Genomic DNA, 18,013 nt, shown 5'->3' on the forward strand with positions numbered 1-18,013 from the left:
TCTCCCTCTCAATCCGGCTCTAATGAAGAAGTTATTTTTGTCATAAATGTAAACATTTAAAAATATATAACTACATTATGCTTTTATATTATATTTGTAAAGATCTAAAAATTTCTCTATTACGAGTTTCAGCAGAATTAATTATTGTTTCATGCAAAAGAAATACGAAAAGAAAAGAACTTAAATGTAATATTTTTATTTATAAATATACTTCACGGGTGGATAGAAACAAAACTATAAATACATCTACAACTTCAAGAGGGAAAGACAGAGACAAAATTTACGTAACACTGAAAAGAAAAAACTGATTGAGCAAATATAAATAAACAAGTAGAAAAAGGACCAGTAAACAAATAAAAAAGCTGAAAATAAGATGATTTCATAGAACGAGAAACAATGACAGAAAACGTGTAAAACACGAATCTTACTTTCCTTTATAAAATGTCTCTTTGACAGACTTACAATGTGTATGTAGTATCTGTATCCAACTTTTTGTTATTTTATTACAACGAAAATAGAATTGGTGCAACCTAGTTATTGTATTCAAGCTCACTAAAATATAACTTCCATCTTTTTGGATGTTCTCTAATTCACGATGTTTTTTAGAGGATTTTGTGTGTATTTCAGAACCTGTCTGCAATGTTTTGATTTGGGCACGAGCAACGGTGCAGAGCAATGTCAGGTCACTGGCTCGATGCTCGTTTTTAGACAAGTGACATTGTTGTATCTCGCAAAGAAAGCATAGAATCAACTCGATATATTTCGTGACCTCTCTAAAGGTCTAGGACAGCAAATATGCAAACAGCCTCCGCCTCAGTCCAGGATCTAATTCTCAGCTGCACTTTTATTGGTACTTTTTGTGAGAAAATCTAGTGTTCACCACTCATCCATGGAAGAGATAATGACGTCATTAGTTATCCACAAATCATAAGCTGAAGCGAAGAGCTATTATACATAGACGCTGTAACTGTAGGTATGTCTAGAACCGAGGTGAGGAGAAATGAGCAGTCCAGCAGGTAGCCGTCACAGAGTTCGACACATCAAGAAACCAAGCAGCTCAAATTGGAGGACAGCTACTGGTAGCAAGAAACGTCGGTAACCGTGACGTGAAACGTCCCACGAGGTAAGGTTACACTTAGAACGGACAGCTGACTTCTTTTGATGCGTGGTCAGATGCAACTGTTGTTGAATGTGCACGAGACAGAAAGCTTGCTCAGGTGGGTAAAGGGAAACCACATTCAAACAATGTCCAGTTCAGTGAATCAAGGCTTATAACCAATATCTAATGATATTTCATTCTCTCCTCCAACACACTAACACTAACATTAAGTCTTTACTGACTAAAAAATAAGAAGAAATCATTTGATAACACACAATTTCTATTTCACAACTCTGTTTACACATTTACTTGTCTTATCTATTTATATTAAACTGTAGAACTTTTGTAGAAAAAATAATTTTTCACAGTTTATAAAATATTTAAAGATAAAATCATTTTACCCTTTCAGAGAAATATATTTTTCTTGCGTTATTAGCTCATTATTTAAAAAGAAGCGTTAATTTGTTGCACTACATATATCTAATGTTATTTGTTGCACCATGTATATCTAATGTTATTTGTTGCACTACGTATATCTAATGTTATTTGTTGCACCATGTATATCTAATGTTATTTGTTGCACTATGTATATCTAATGTACACTTTTTTTTAATGGAATTTTGATTCTTGCTCTCATGACTTTATTTTTCTTCTGCGACCGTCACAATCTTTATTGGGGACAGTTTACATAGTGAATGTTTGTTTACAATAAGTGCCCTCTGTGTTATCCATAGGATGCTGTAACAAAAGGTCATAAATGCATGTTATAAACTGAAACGTTGTAGCTATATACGAATTGGTCATAATAGTAGCTTTGTCCAAAGAGTAACAAGTCATTCTACCAGAGAATTTATTTGTTTGTTTAGAGTGAATATGTAACAAAGACTACCTGCCATAGACGTCGTTATTTCTAGCTGTTACAATAAAAGAAAGGAAGCTCGTCAGAAAAGAGCACTAACCGCCAACTCTTTGGCTGCTCTTTTCAGACCAAATAGTTTTGTTCTGAAAACTGTTTAAGGCAATACCATCTCATTTAAACTATTTTCGCGTTTCTAAAATTTATAACAATATCTCGACCAAGAATAAGTCAACCAACTTAAAGTACTACACTCAAAACAAAAGACAAAAACCGATTGTAATCACGGGCAATAACACGTTTATTACAACACGTGATAAGAATCGTGTTTACCAAGATGTGTGTCTGCGTGTTTTCTTATAGCAAAGCCACATCGGGCTATCTGTTGAGTAAACCGAAGGGAATTGAGCCCCTAATTTTAGCGTTGTAAATCTGTAGACTTACCGCTGTACTATCGGGGGGCGTTTACCAAAATACTTTTATCTTCAGTGATTTCAAGTTGAGGGTTAGAAATGTCTACTGTTCGCGTGTCTTTTATCTTTTTTTTCAATAATTGTGTGTGTTTATGTGTTTTTTATACATCAAAGCCACGATGGGCTATCTGCTTCGCACACCGAGGAGAATCGAACCCCTGATTTTAGCGTTGCAAGTTCGCAGACTTACTGTCGTACTAGACGTTGGCGTTTTCAGTAATTATAAAACGAAACCAATTTCGTCAACCAATCTTAATTTTAATTGCAGTTACGTGACAGAAAATCATAACGGCTGATACTTCTTTGTCATGAAAATCACTATTGGTCATGCTGGTAATATTTCCGGCCAATCACTTAAATCCACTTAAACTTTGCTATTTTTTCTCTTATATTTTGTTTGATTGAAGCGATAAATCACATAATGACAACCTGTGCTTAGCCCCATTACTGGTATCGAAACCAGAATTTTAGCTCTATAAGTCTGAGGACTTATAAATGAACTGAGGTGGGAAAACCGTTATACACAATGATTCAAACACAGTAAAACACCTAAACAGAAATCACTATATCAAATTATTGTACTGCGCAAGCCTTTACATATTTTTAATTCTTTAATTAAAAATTAATTAATTTTTTAATTTTAATTAATTAAAAAATTAATCTTTAATTCTAATTTTTAATTAGATGAGTTGAATGGAAGGACTATATTTTGTTAAATTTCATGGGGTATTTTAATGGAAAACAAACTTAAATTAGAAACTATCCATTGATAATCTGTGTTCAGGGATATTTTAGTAATACAACACAACGAATGTCACTGAAAAATGACAAAATGTTAAGACGTTGTTAATATAATTATTTAAGAATAGCTCACTTTATTCTACAATACTATTTTCTATCTCACAGCTTTATGTTTCACCATATTGCTAAATGACAATAAATTAATTTTAAAAACATCTCGTGCTTAAATTCATCAACTTGAATCAAAGGCTGTGTAATTGCAAGTCATGTTCTTGACTGTTTACGTTTTGTTCAGTGTTTAAATGTTTGCTTTCATATAGCACAGCTACATCGGGCTATCTGCTGAGTCCACAAAGGGGAATGGAACCCCTAATTTTAACGTTATAAATTTGTAGACTTACCACTGTACCAGCGAGAGACGTTAAATGTGTGCCAGTGGTGTAACTGGAACAGTGCTTTACCGGTACGGCGTATCTTTACTAAAATTCTTAAAGATACACCGTACGGGTATGTCTCGACTTATCATGACAGATCTTAACGACCGTTTCGGTGCTTTGTTATATTGTTGTAAGAAAATAATAATAATAAAATTCCAGTGATTCAGGTATTAACACCAGTCTGGAGGGCTGAACGCACGTGATTTGGGTACCAATTTGATTGCATTCCAACCTAAACAAGAGGAATCCTCAGTAGCCGCTGCACTTGAAATTCTTTTAGGAAAAATTAGAATAATTAATCTATGAGACCTTTTTCTTTTATATTATCTATATTTTTGTTCTCCAGTAATACCAGACGTGGGGTGTACGTATATCTGATTCGCTTTTATTATTCTTCAGAATCTCCACCACGTTACTCTGTTTGAAGATCTTTTAGGTTAGATTAGAGTAGATTAATTTATTTGACCTTTGGTGTAGTCAAACACTTCAATAGAAACGGTTTGATCTCATTAATTATATCTCAAACCGGTCAAGGGATGACGTAACTGTGTGCTACAATTTTATACACGAAAAAAAAAAAAAAAAAAAAATATTCAAAGCGGTCTATGAGCCGCTATGCCGCGACTAAAAATAGTTTAAAAATCAAACTTAGATGGATTTTTTTTCATACCGAGTATAATAGCATTTAATATTCAAAAGTATTCAAATGTTAATAGTCCAATATCAAAGCTTCAGTCTGCATAAATGTTGGTTTGTAAAATTATGGGTAGGTGGTTGAGGATAGGAAAAACACTACCAATATACCGTAGGCAAGAAACTGAACTTGCTTTCAACCACTTGTGCACGCACACGCGTGCATTCTCCATTTAAATGCCTTTAGGTTTTAGAATGTTTATTTTTGTTTGTTTGTTTTGCTGTTGACAGATTGTAAACTGAAACAATGCCTCGAAAGTAATTACTTGTTTTATAATCTATTGTATTTCTTTATTTCAAGGTTCCGCTTTGATGTCAGCTCCGTTAATAGTTCATAAACTAAGAACAACCACGGATTCTGGAATTGAATTTCTACTTTAGAATAGCGGTATTGTAGAGGGTCGAAGTACTGGCTGTCCAGTCGTCTAAGCGCTGTAAAAGTTGCGGCTGTTTACATGCAAGAAAATCTGTACACCACTGTTGACAATTCAGAAATCGCAATGATGGACATTGCTTACAACGGAGTCCCTTTCACAAACTCTCAAGTGAGGATGGATAGGAATGCGCCGAAAAAGAGACGTAAGTCTAGTTTAAAGTTTGCCAATAATTAACTTATTTGTTGAAGAACCTGTATTTGAAATAAAGCTGAAATAATATTCTGTTATTGTTATTTTTCTATCAAGTCCCTGAGTACTAGATGAATAAAATAGAGGATTTCACTTGTCAATAAATAATCGATTTTATCACTTCTACGTGTTTACGTCAGGATGCGTATGTATGTTTTCTTTCAGCAAAGTCAGATCGGTTATCTGCTGAGTTCACCAAGAGGATTGTTTGTTTGTTTGTTTTTTGAATTTCGCGTAAAACTACACGAGGGCTATCTGTGCTAGCCGTCCCTAATTTAGCAGTGTAAGACTAGAGGGAAAACAGCTAATCATCACCACCCATCGCCAACTCTTGGGCTACTCTTTTACCAATGAATAGTGGAATTGATCGTAACATTATGACATCCTCACGGCTGAAAGAGCGAGTATGTTTGGTGTGACGGTAGAAAGTGTAGGCTAGGCCTACTTGTGTTTTTTTTTAATATTTATATTTTAGAACGGTAAAAAACGTAATAAAGTTCAAGGTTAAACAGAAGTAAAACATATATGTTATATTATAGGACTTTTCACCTTGTTGTATGTATAATAATTATAAAAAATAACTCTAGAAGTTTAAATATGTAAATATTTGTGCAGTGTGTTAGTTTTATATAGTAATTTCTGTCTAGGTGTTTTGATGAGAATGAACCATTAAGTTTATCGTCATTGTTTAATATTTTGAAACGTATTTCAACTTGATAGAACTTTTCAACACACGAGTGAAGGAGCAAAATGCATTTTATTTTTAAGGTTATTGATACAATTTTAGCTTAACGGTTTCTTTTAGGCCAAACAAGTGTGGGTAATACAGTCGTAACTCAATGCGTTTATAACTCACGTTTTCTATTAATCCTAAATTATCGACTTCTTTGGTTTGGTTTGTTTCGAATTTCGCGCAAAGCTACTGGAGGGCTATCTGCGCTAGCCGTCCATAAATTCGTAGTGTCAGACAAGTGGGAAGACAGCTTGTCATCACCACCCATATCACTTGTCGTTGATCGTCACATTATAACGCCATCCACGGCTTAAAGGGCAAATATGTTTGGTGGACGGGGTTTCGAACCTGTGACCTTCAGATTACGAGTGCATAACTTATTTATAAGTATGTACGACAATAATTTAAATTCATTGAAATTCAGATTTTCGCGCTGCGTATTTTGTTTTTTGTTGTTTTTTTTCCCAAAATGCCGTTGGCACTTTCATGGACGGGATAAATTAACCAACACTAACATAGTTTTTTCTCAGCCTAAACCCTAAATTGGAACGAAGAAGTCAACCTCGCCATGAATATAAAATGGATTATAAATTTTGCTTGAGGCTTATTAGTCATTTCAATTCAACCCAGCTTATAAAAAATATACAAATAGGATTAAGCTATCGTGTGTATTTTTATAGTTGCGTATACACTTTAACTGACGTAATCAAAGTGATTACAGTTTTGAGAGCCTTGATAAATTATTTTTTCGACTCCATCATTGTAATTTAAGACGTTGAATGTGTTACTCTTCTTGAGCATTGTCTCGCCCTTGGGGCTGGCAACCCTCTAAAGAAAAAGGATGTTTTTTTCTAAGATCAAAATATGTGGAGAGTCGCAATACGCCTTAATGGTCTAATTCACACACACACACACACAAAAAACACTTTCCCCGGTGGGAAATGGTAAGTCTTCGTATTTATAACCCAAAAGTCAAAGGTTCGACCCCCTCGGTGAGTGCAACAGATAATCTGAGAGCTGCATAGATCTCCTTAAAGAGCTGCAGCTTGCCGACCCCTGCTTTATCCCATTCATGAAAGCCCATACACGTGTATATTATAATATATAAAATAAATATATATACATTACATGTTATTTTAATTTGTAAAACGCGATTATTCTGAGATGGAGGCCCGGCATGGCCAAGGGGGTTAAGGCGTTCGACTCGTAAGCTGAAGGTCGCGAATTCGAATCCCGGTCGCACCAAACATTTTCGCCCTTTCAGCCATGGAAGCGTTATAATGTGACGGTCAATCCCACTATTCGTTGGTAAAAGAATAGCCCAAGAGTTGGCGGTGAGTAGTGCTGACTAGCTGCCTTCCCTCTAGTCTTACACTGCTAAATTAGGGACGGCTAGCACAGATAGCCCTCGGGTAACTTTGCGCGAAATTAAAAAAAACATACAAACACATTCCCATTGTGCTGGGCTTTTTTTTTTGTCTGAATTAAAAACCAAAAGTCGAACTCGATCTCACTTCTGGTTTAGCCTAAGGGTATCATCTTGGCTGTTAGAAAGGCCAAATTACATGTATCCTGTGGCTAAACGAGGTCCACGTAGTGACATCCTGATCCAATAAACCAATGACCCACCAAGTGGGAGCAGATGAACGCTGTAACTATGGGACAACTTCTCATGCTATCTTTAAGTAACTGTAACAGGAAATTAACCTTGCTATTTAGGGAACCTATTACCTGACAAAATATTGATGTTACCTATTCAAAAACTAAATCAATGTGAAAATTTGGATTTCTCTGCCTCTCTTATGTCGTCTCTATAACAATTTGTTTTCTTATTTCTGTTCTTCTTTGCATTCAGAAAGTGTTTTAAGAACCTATACTTCTTGAAAACCAAAACATTTTTGATAACCAGAAGATTTTCTATTGTCATCTTAAAGATTGTATAAAATAGTTGCCATAGAAACCTATAATTTTTTATGCTACTGTACAATATTTTGTAATTTTTGAAAACATTTTCTGTTACAACCACAATATTTTGAGTTTCCACGAAAGACGATTTACAATTCATACGTAACAAGTTGTTATGCTGTTAAATACACTCCAAAGTTTCAGTTTCTTTTAAAAACAAATAACACTGACTTGATAAACCATTTAATATCGAAACACTGTAAAACAAATGATCGATATATATTTTTGAGAAAGTCATGAAGGTAAGCCATAAAACATATATTATAGAATTTGTTTTAGAACAACTGCCATGAAACAGACATTATATAATTTGCTTTAAAACAATTGCTATAACACAGACATTATAGAATTTGTTTTAAAACAATTGCTATAACACAGACATTATAGAATTTGTTTTAAAACAATTGCTATAACACAGACATTATAGAATTTGTTTTAGAACAACTGCCATAAAACAAATATTATAGGAATTGTTTAAGAACAACTGGCATAAAAATACACTTTTACAGTTATTACATTAAAATAATATTACTACAACTTTAAACATTTGTTGTAAGTGCTGTTGGTTTACATAGACATTTATTTGACGTTGCCTTTTATAACTTAAAGCTAGTACAAAAGGAGAAACCACTGGACACTTCGGGTGTCTTGTTTGAAAATATAAAAATACCAATACTGTTTAAAATGTTTAAAGCTATATGTTTACGTTCTTAAATATCTACCACACAAGATGCTTTAACGGTCATTATTCAAAAACAAATAATTCTGACGTTATATCAAGAACTGTAAAAACCGCTGTGTTAGAAACTGTGTTTGAGGTATAATATGATTATATTGTGTTAATTATATTATTAATTATATTGTGTTAATTTTGTAAAGAATACAAAACATTTTACGATAAAATTCATTTGTATCGTTATAGGTAAAACAATGTTCCTTTGTATAGTGAGTGTTGAAAATATTATTATATTATTTAACTAAGTTCGTAACGTTTATTCTTTGTGCACCTTGATTGTTAGCAATAGTTTGTTTAACTACAAGTTACAGCTTTTACGGTAAGGAAGACTATTGTTCTGTAACAGTTGTAACTTGTGATAGAAATGCTTATTATGAATATATTTAAACGAAATTAATACTTTGTTCTGTCAGTCGTGGTTGTTGCAATATGTCTGTATTTTCTATTGACAAACTGTAGTTTCTATTGACAAACTGTAGTTTCTATTATTTTGTGTACTTTGTGTTGATACCAATATATTGTTGTATGTTGTTGAAGGTAATAACAACAACAGAACGTTGTATTCTAGAGGGGTCATTTTATTGCCACAAGTATAATATTAAACAAAATTAGGCCTCATGTCTTTCATTCCGTTCTTCACTTTAATACACAATGGATTCTCCCACTGATTCACCGTATGTTCAGAAGATTATGTTAACTGCGGATCTGTGATTTCTTGTTTAGACTATAACTCTTTATCTGTAGTTTCCATGATAAGAGACTTGGGACAGTCAGTCTTTGGAAAGTTACTTCAGGTCTCTTTTGTTCATTTTTAAGACGTCTGCTGAGCTGGTTACGAAGTGATTTAGAATTCCTGACTTATTGAAAAGATGAGAGAACATGTGAAGTCCAAATGTTTATGTGTGTGTGTAGGGTTAATTTATCGTCTCGCCTGCTACACATTAGTCAAGTAGCCCCATTTTTAGTTTCCATACTAAATTGTATGTTGTTGGGTTTTGCTTGTTTTTCGTTAAGTTTTAATAGGAACTTTCTGCCAGTTCACAAATGCGTCATCTGCTTAGTGTATTTAAGCTACTTTTATTCTATTTCTCGCAACTTTCGTAAAGTGATAGGATAATCAGTTGTTTAGTATCGTAACTACACTATAGTATTAAAACATCTATGAAACAGAGTAATATTCTAAATATTATATATATAAGGTTTTGAGTCCGTTTAGCTTTATCATATAAACTGACTCGAAACTCCATATATATTATATATACTTTACCACTATAAGAGGCTTAATAATATATCTTTGGTTTGTTGATCGAAGCTCTACCAAAGAATACATTAGGCATTACGTCATAGATTCTGCTGAAAAATGAAAAATAAAAATTAAATACATATATTCTAAAATTGTTAAAGCACGATATGAAAATCTCAAGAAAAACAATGACAAAAACAGCATAGTAAATTAAGTCAATTATTATCTTTAGCATCAAACAGATCTTGTGCGACTAGCCCCAATGGTAAAATCATGGCTGTAATAAATGCTTTGTCTGCTAGCTGAATAGCAAAAGTTGTTTTTTATCACTTTATTCTTAAAATGTAATTAATTTAATTAATAAAATATTTAGTTTCATTATTTTCCAGTATTTATGATTTTCACACAGTTTCCAGGTCAGAAATATGTGGGGGGGATACTTCGTGTCATGCTTGTTTTGGAATTTCGTGCAAAGCTACACGAGGGCTATCTGCGCTAGCCGTCCATAATTTAGTAGTGTAAAAATAGAGGGAAGGCAGCTAGTTATCGCCAACCACCGCTAATTCTTGGATTACTATTTTACCAACGAATAGTGGGACTGACCGTCACATAATAACGCCCCCACGGCTGAAATGGCGAGCATGTTTGGTGTGACGTGAATTCGAACCCGCGACCCTCGGATTACGAGTCGAACGCTACATACCAGGTGATGTCATTCTAGCGCAAGATAGTTGATTCTATTGAAATTAAAATAATATAAAAATGTCCTTTGTTTTGGCGCCATCTCAAGTATAAAACCTAAGACTGGCTCTGGGTCGAGTGTTCTTCACTGTGTTTTGAAAGTCATAATCACTATACAACTTCAAATACTTTTAAAATACGCGTTAACACTCAGAATTACATTGTACCAAGTCATAATTCAAGGATGTCGTGTGCAACCTGTGTTGGCTTATGACGTCAGTTCCGAACAAAGTTAGAAAGTTCCAATCAAATGAGATGATCAATTTCAGATAAGCGTGGATACGTCTTCCTACACACAGGACGAAAGGTGGAAAACTTTCGAAACGTCGTTCTCTACATTTATATCTCCACAACAAGCAGTTGCCGTCCGTTCTACAAAGTTTCATCAAGTCCAGTCAGTTTTGTAACTGTCAGGCCCGGCATGGCCAAGCGCGTAAGGTGTGCGACTCGTAATCCGAGGGTCGCGGGTTCGCGCCCGCGTCGTGCTAAACATGCTCGCCCTCCCAGCCGTGGGGGTGTATAATGTGACGGTCAATCCCACTATTCGTTGGTAAAAGAGTAGCCCAAGAGTTGGCGGTGGGTGGTGATGACTAGTTGCCTTCCCTCTAGTCTTACACTACTAAATTAGAGACGGCTAGCACAGATAGCCCTCGAGTAGCTTTGTGCGAAATTCCAAAAACCAAACCAACCATTTGTAACTGTCAGAACTCAAATATTATTCACAACAGCTTAAACGAGTTAGCACCCTCAGTTATTTTCTAAAGTCCTCCTTATTGCGATGTTTTGTCATTCGTCATTGAAATTTTTATTCTAAGCTGACGTTGACAAATTACCAGGTGGAATGCACCACGAGCAGAATACATAATTATGATACATCTATTTGTTCCCACAATTTTAAACGAACGTTGAATGGTAACACATACGCAGCTGATTTTTGGTCATTAAAACCGCTATCTTACTGAATTTCAATAAGTTTTAAAACAAACAAATTAAATAAGAAATGAGCAAAAAGTCTGACAGATTCTAACTTGAATATTCTAGGAAGAACGTTTAAAAGACAAATGCGACGATATACACTGACTCTGATTATTGTCGCTAGGCACAGTATAACATATTTACTATATATATCACCATCGTGCAAAAAAACTGGTTTCAAAAACGTTGTCTCTGTTTGTTCTACTTTCTATTGAGCAATAATGTTTGTTAGGACACATGACAGAAATATCGTGTAATTTTTAGCAGTTTCTTTCTATTAGTAGGTTGAACTGTTTGTTATCTCGAAATGTATGGAACATTTTCCATGTAGTGCATATTTAGCCTAAATTTTGGCTTAGGTATTATGTAAATCTTGTAATTAGTTTGATATGAAAACAACAACAACATATTTCCTGTAGATGTCTCTTATATGATGTTAAACTAAACGCAGTATTACGTATTGATTCTTTCTTTTCTCGCAAGTATAGAGTCTTTGCTGGATGCTTAAGATGTCTAAGCTAGCTGAGTAAGGGATTTTTAATTTTTAATTTATTTCGAACATCTTTCCTCCTGAAGTTTCTTTGTTGTTAGAAAACCATATCAACGTTTGTACTCTTCCAACTTATAAAAAAGACCTGAAGGCGTTAGCAGCTTTGTTTGTCCTCTCTTCGGTCTGCTGAGCAAACCATAAATCACCAATATAGTCCTTTTGCACGTGACCTACAGTCTATCTTCGCGATTGGCTGATCTCGAGTGGCAGGCGTGCAATGTTTTCATGTTTTACCGAGGACCATAGCACCGCCCGATCAATTGACACAACTTCCGCCCTTTTCTATCTATCTCTTTGTGTGTCGCGTCAACGTTTTTGATTCGGTTAATCATCTGTTTCCCTTTCTCTTCATTCATTTTTCTTTTCTTAGCCATACCTACAACGCCATATAGAGGTACTTAACATAATCTTGTTGTGGAACGAGCTATTGTTTGTACCGGAAACAAATAAATCCTTAATAACTCTACCCGATCCACGACGGATGATGACTTAATACTGTGAGCTTGGTGTGGTTTGATTTAAATTTCGCGCAAAGCTACACGAGGGCTATCTGTACTAGCCGTCCTTAATCTAGCACTGTAAGACTAGAGGGAAGGCAGCCAGTCATCACCACCCACCGCCAACTCTTAGGCTACTCTTTTACCAAGGAATAGTGGGATTAACCGTAAAATTATAACGCCCTCACGGCTGAAAAGGTGAGCATGTTTGGTGCGACGGGGATGCGAACCCGTAACACTCACAATACGAGTCGCACGCCTTAACCCATCTGGCCATGCAGGGCCCCCCGGATTTAGAGACAGAATATACTGACCACCAAGCTACGTTTTTTATGGCATTGCAAAGCACTGTGAATCATCTGGTTCAGAGAAAGTATAATTTTTTTTTAAATTCAGAATGGCAAAAATTTAGTTTTCAATAAAAAAAAGAGATTTTTCTCGACAGGGGTGTTTATATCTCCCTTTGCCTCGCTCAGTAAGTATTATATTCTGTGAGGTTTTAAAGAAACTTTATTAAAAATGGAGTTTATAGTTTTTTTTAATAAATTGAGAATTGTTTGGGGGTCAAGGTGGGGTTGAAGAAGTAGAAGGAAAATAAAAAGTTCAGACTGGTTTTCCGTTTGACGGCCATTTCTCAGGCTCAGGGTCACATATTGGAGGGAATCTCTAAATCCGTCCCTCCATTATGTCTGCGGACTCACACCCCTAAAAATCGGGTTTCGATACCCGTGGTGAGCAGAGCACAGATAGCCCATTGTGTAGCTTTGTTCTTAATTTTGAACAAACAAAAAAATCTCTAATACGCTCACTACTAAGCTACGATGGTTTCTTGATATTTATGACCATAAAGTAGTAATGTAGCTTTACGAATCGCAATTCACGACATTACATATGACACTAGTGAAAATATCAATTGTAAAACAGTTGACACTAATTCATCAACTAGAATACCCTCGGTGGACTCAGTAGATAGCTCGATGTGGCTTTACTCTTAAAAAATTCACCCATCCATTAACTAGAAATATAACACTTGTGTTGGAATATATTTTCTTCAACTAATATGTGATGACGTAGCTTTAGAAATTTGTTCTTTAAATTCATTGAATAAATACAATAAATAGAAGCTAAAATATACTTTTTCACGTTACACTGTACAGTTGTGTTTGTGAATTGCGTTGTTTACGTTGTCAGTGGATTACACGTACGTTTCAGACCCTTTAATCCTGAATGTCAAAGTCTACACTTTTGGAGACGTAATATGGACGTAACTATACTTACAACTGCTGATAAAACAGCGTTTTTGAACAATAATTTGTAAGAAAGAGAATCGTATATTACACAACGTCCGGTGAGAAACTAGGTTCTATGATATTCAATGTGATTTTGCCAAGATAATGTATGTTAGGATCCCAGGTCTACTGGCACCTACTGGACAAATATGTTATCATTTGTTACGTCCATAACAAGTCAGGAACGTTGGTTAATTATATATATGTAAAAACGGTTGGTTTGGGTTGAGAAAATGTTTTATGTAGAGGTTAATTATTCCACATTGTAGAATACATCCAGCTTCTTCCTGCTACACTCAGAATTTTCATTACTTATTTTGTATCCGATACGTCATACTGTATTGTGACATATAAGACTGGCAAAACATAGGTTTTTTTTTCTTTCGTTTTTTCTCTTCATTGTTTTATTATTACCTAAGCTGAACCATGACATAGGCTGATGTTTTGTAATTATTTCAAAATCATTGATGTTGGTACATATGAAGCACCAAAATAATTAGACAAAGATACAAACCTTGAAGAAAAAAAAAAGAGAAAATTTTCAATAGCCGCAGCACTTTAATTTATTTTAGCCAGAATTAGAGTAAATTATTCCATGAGACCTGTGTTTCCCTTTTTTGTATTGGCTACATATTTTGTGCGCCAAGGACACCGAGCGTGGGGCGCACGTGTAACCGATTTGAATTTATTACTCATCAGAATCTTTACCAGTTTACCCTGAAATTGATATTCATTTAGGCAGGGTTAGAGTGAATAAATCTGTGTGTCAGTGGGCATGGTAAAATACATCAGTCGAAAAGCTCTGATCTGTCTAAATCATACTAAAGTCGAAAGTGTAGTCGTCCATATTTAGCCTTGTCCTGGCTGTCTGAACACTGAAAAAAATAATCATACCTTTATTTTTGTATAAATCTGCTTGGATTGCCTGGTAAAAAAAAATAAAGAAAATTTCATAAGTCCAACTCATGTCAAAAGATGACAGAGTTATAAACTAAAATTTTGTACTTTGGGAAAAACAACAACAACAACGACTTAGAGTTGTTCTATGAGTTGATGTACCGCAGCAAAAAACAAACAAAAACAAAACCGCAAACACAAACAGTGTATTATTTGCACTCGAAAGTTGTGAAAATGAATTATACTAACTGCTTTTATCTCAAGAAATAACAATGTTGCTTGTTATATCCAACGGTCATTCAGGTTATTTTTTCGTTCTTGGACAATCTGAGAAGCTAATAAGATACTTCTTTGACTTTTCCAAATTAAAATAATAATAATATTTCCATGTAAAGATTATATTAGTATGAATTATACATCTTAAGTATATCTTCTCGTAAAATAAGCAACTGAGAAAGAAAAGTGTTTTAATCTGATGTTACTAATGAGTGAAGTTTAAGCGGATTTCGACAGAGTGCTTTTTCTTTATCTTATATATGTCACATTCTCTTGTTTTGCATCCATTTTTATCGTAACCTCGTATATAAACACAGAGTATGGAAGATGGGTGTGGTCTGTTAGTTAGCTTTCCGGACTGTGAATTTGAGGTTACATGGTTCGTGTTCCATTACACTTGAAAACCCCCGCAATTCCGTTCTTTGGGTCTTGAGCGCGTTATAAGAATGACAGTCAGATCCTATTACTTGTTATGATAAGAGTATTTAAATAGCTGGCGGTAAATGGTGTTCAATATATTTACCTTCCCTTCAGCTTATCTCTTCAAAATCAAGGACGACATATGCAAATATTTCTTCCGTAGCCTCAACAACAGGATAACAACAGACATCACAGTAAAATGCTTACTAATATTCCAGGTAAACATTCTATGTAACAGGTTCCGTCCTATTGAGATTAAATATCTTTTCCAAGTTGTCCTATTGGACACCTGTTGCTTGTTTCATGCAGAATAAGAAAGGAAGTCGTTAACAGTACCGAAACTTCCGTTCGAAAACAAAGCAGCGTTTTATAACAATACAGAAACAATTAAAACGTTTCTTGTTGTCTGTCTCGTTTCAATGAGAATACATTGAACATATAGCAGCCTATATTATAACCTAAACGTGCTGGTATCCGTTGAGAAATTATATGCTCTAGAACAGTCGTACAGAACAAAGCGCTTTCTTCTATGCGTTGCGAATTCGCGTGTTCATTCTTAGTGTGGATATAAACTTCTATTGTTTCTATATCCATATTTTCAATATTGCACTCACTATTTAAAAAAACAACTTATTTTTTAACGTTTTTTAGTTCCAGAAATACCGGTAGGGTCATCTTTTTCTTTAGCGCATTTTGCTAAACTATTTGTGCAGTAAGTTGTTTGTAGAACAATAACTTGGTTCATTATCGCGTTCCGAGTACCATATGAGCCATGATGCACATACAAGATGGCAAAGAAAAATACAGTCAACACTGTTATTTATGACTGGGATCTCCTAGGTATTTTGCACAGAAAATGAGTAACGTTGTCCTATTGGTTTCTTACACTGTTGTAAAGTCAATACGATGCGATGTCCAGACCACACGCTAGTGAAGCGAGAAAACGAAACAATCGATAATTTGAGGTTCGTTGTTGTTTTGAATTAAGTACAAAGCTACACAATGGGCTATCTGTGCTCTGCCCACCACCGGTATCGAAACCCGATTTTTAGCGTTATAAGTCCGCAGACATACCGCTGAGCCACTGGGAGGTAATTTGAGGTTCAAGATAACGTTATGTTCTAAATACTTCTTAAATGTGATAAATCAAGCTTGTAGTAGCAGTTTAAGCACACACACACACACATATATATATATACCCATAATATTCAAACTAAGTTGAGTGATATACGAAACGTTTCTCCATTCTATCAAAACAAAAATTAGAGACGGGTGTCTTTGAAAAAATTCTAAAACAAACAAAAACTACATTTATCATACTTCGTTTTGAAAAACCAGAGTAAAATAAGACAATTCAAATAATTGGTTACGGAGAACAAAGTCTGACCTGGAGATTACTGAAAGAGTGTTTATTATAACATGACAACTAAATCAATGACTAGTTTCAAGTTTCCTTGATGAGATTAATAGTTCTTGTTTCACAACTAAATCAATGACTAGAGTCAAGTTTCTTTGATCAGGTTAATAGCTCTTGTTTCACAACTAAATCAGTGGCGAGAGTCAAGTTTCCTTGATCAGGTTAATAGCTCTTGTTTCACAACTAAATCAGTGGCTAGAGTCAAGTTTCCTTGATCAGGTTAATAGCTTTTGTTTCACAACTAAATCAGTGACTAGAATCAAGTTTCCTTTATCAGGTTAATAGTTCTTGTTTCACAACTAAATCAGTGGCTAGAGTCAAGTTTCCTTGATCAGGTTAATAGCTCTTGTTTCCACACCGAAATAGCACCGAACTAAATGTATATAGAGGCTGAACATGTTTCTTGTCCGTTATACTAATTAATGTTTCTATATTAATATATACAGTTAGGTCAAGATGCTCCTTAACCAACAGAGATGGATTTTAGATTAGTAATATAAAATATAAAGTTGTCGAAGTAAATAAATACAATGATGACGTTTATAGTGCCTCTTTCAACAGTTCATATATACAGAACTCCATAGCTTTTGCATCCTGCAACTTGCAGGTGTGTCGATAAATTTTCTGTATGAAAAATAGTTTTTGTATTATACAACATCGATGCTATGTTGGTTTGTACGTTAAGTGTCACAAAGGCACCAAATTGCACCTATAAAATAATTACCAAGTTTGATTTGAATTTCGCGCAAAGCTACTCGAGGGTTATCTGCGCTAGCCGTTCCTAATTTTGCAGTGTAAGACTAGAGGGGAAGCGGCTAGTCATCACCACCTACCGCCAACTCTAAGGCTACTTTTATGATAACTAGTAGTAATACTGACTTTAACATTCTAACGTCCTTACGGGTGAAAGGTCGATCATGTTTTGTGTGACGGCGATTCGAACCCGTGACCCTCAATTATGAGTCCTGCGCTTCAACCACCTGGCCATGCCAAGAAATAAAGGAAAATCTAAAAGAGACTTAGATGAAAAAGAAATGTTTAGAAGATTTAAACAACGATACGGTAATGCGTAGATGGTTGAACGGTGGAAAGAAACCGTTTTGAAAGCTGAAAAGAAATACGATCGAATGTCTAGAAAATTGCACAAGAAACACGAAAATATCTAAACAGTTGGTTACAAAAAATAAAATATAATTTAAAGTTTGAACGCAAAGAAAAGAAATATCAAGAAAACTGTGCTAGAAATGTGTGTAGCTGATTTACAAAAACAAAACGTTCAGGTGGTTGAAAAGAAAATGAAATAATATACAAGTGTTTGATCAAAAACAAAGACCTCTCTAAACATTTCA

General features: G+C 34.8%; 1 protein-coding gene across 3 annotated transcripts in view; it reads left to right on the forward strand.

Annotated features, from left to right (window-relative positions):
• Positions 1 to 973: 973 nt before the first annotated feature.
• LOC143254378 (paired box protein Pax-5-like) overlaps positions 974 to 18,013 on the forward strand; it is a 51,996-nt gene continuing 34,956 nt past the window's right edge. For 2 of the 3 annotated variants that reach the window (XM_076509457.1, XM_076509461.1), the window contains exons 1-2: positions 974 to 1,123; positions 4,601 to 4,878. In XM_076509457.1, the coding sequence (XP_076365572.1) occupies positions 4,755 to 4,878 (124 nt within the window). In that variant the 5' untranslated portion in view covers positions 974 to 1,123; positions 4,601 to 4,754. The other variant, XM_076509458.1, reaches the window with a different exon arrangement.

The sequence above is a fragment of the Tachypleus tridentatus genome, chromosome 6, assembly GCF_004210375.1.
Source record: "Tachypleus tridentatus isolate NWPU-2018 chromosome 6, ASM421037v1, whole genome shotgun sequence".
NCBI classification, from domain to species: domain Eukaryota; kingdom Metazoa; phylum Arthropoda; class Merostomata; order Xiphosura; family Limulidae; genus Tachypleus; species Tachypleus tridentatus.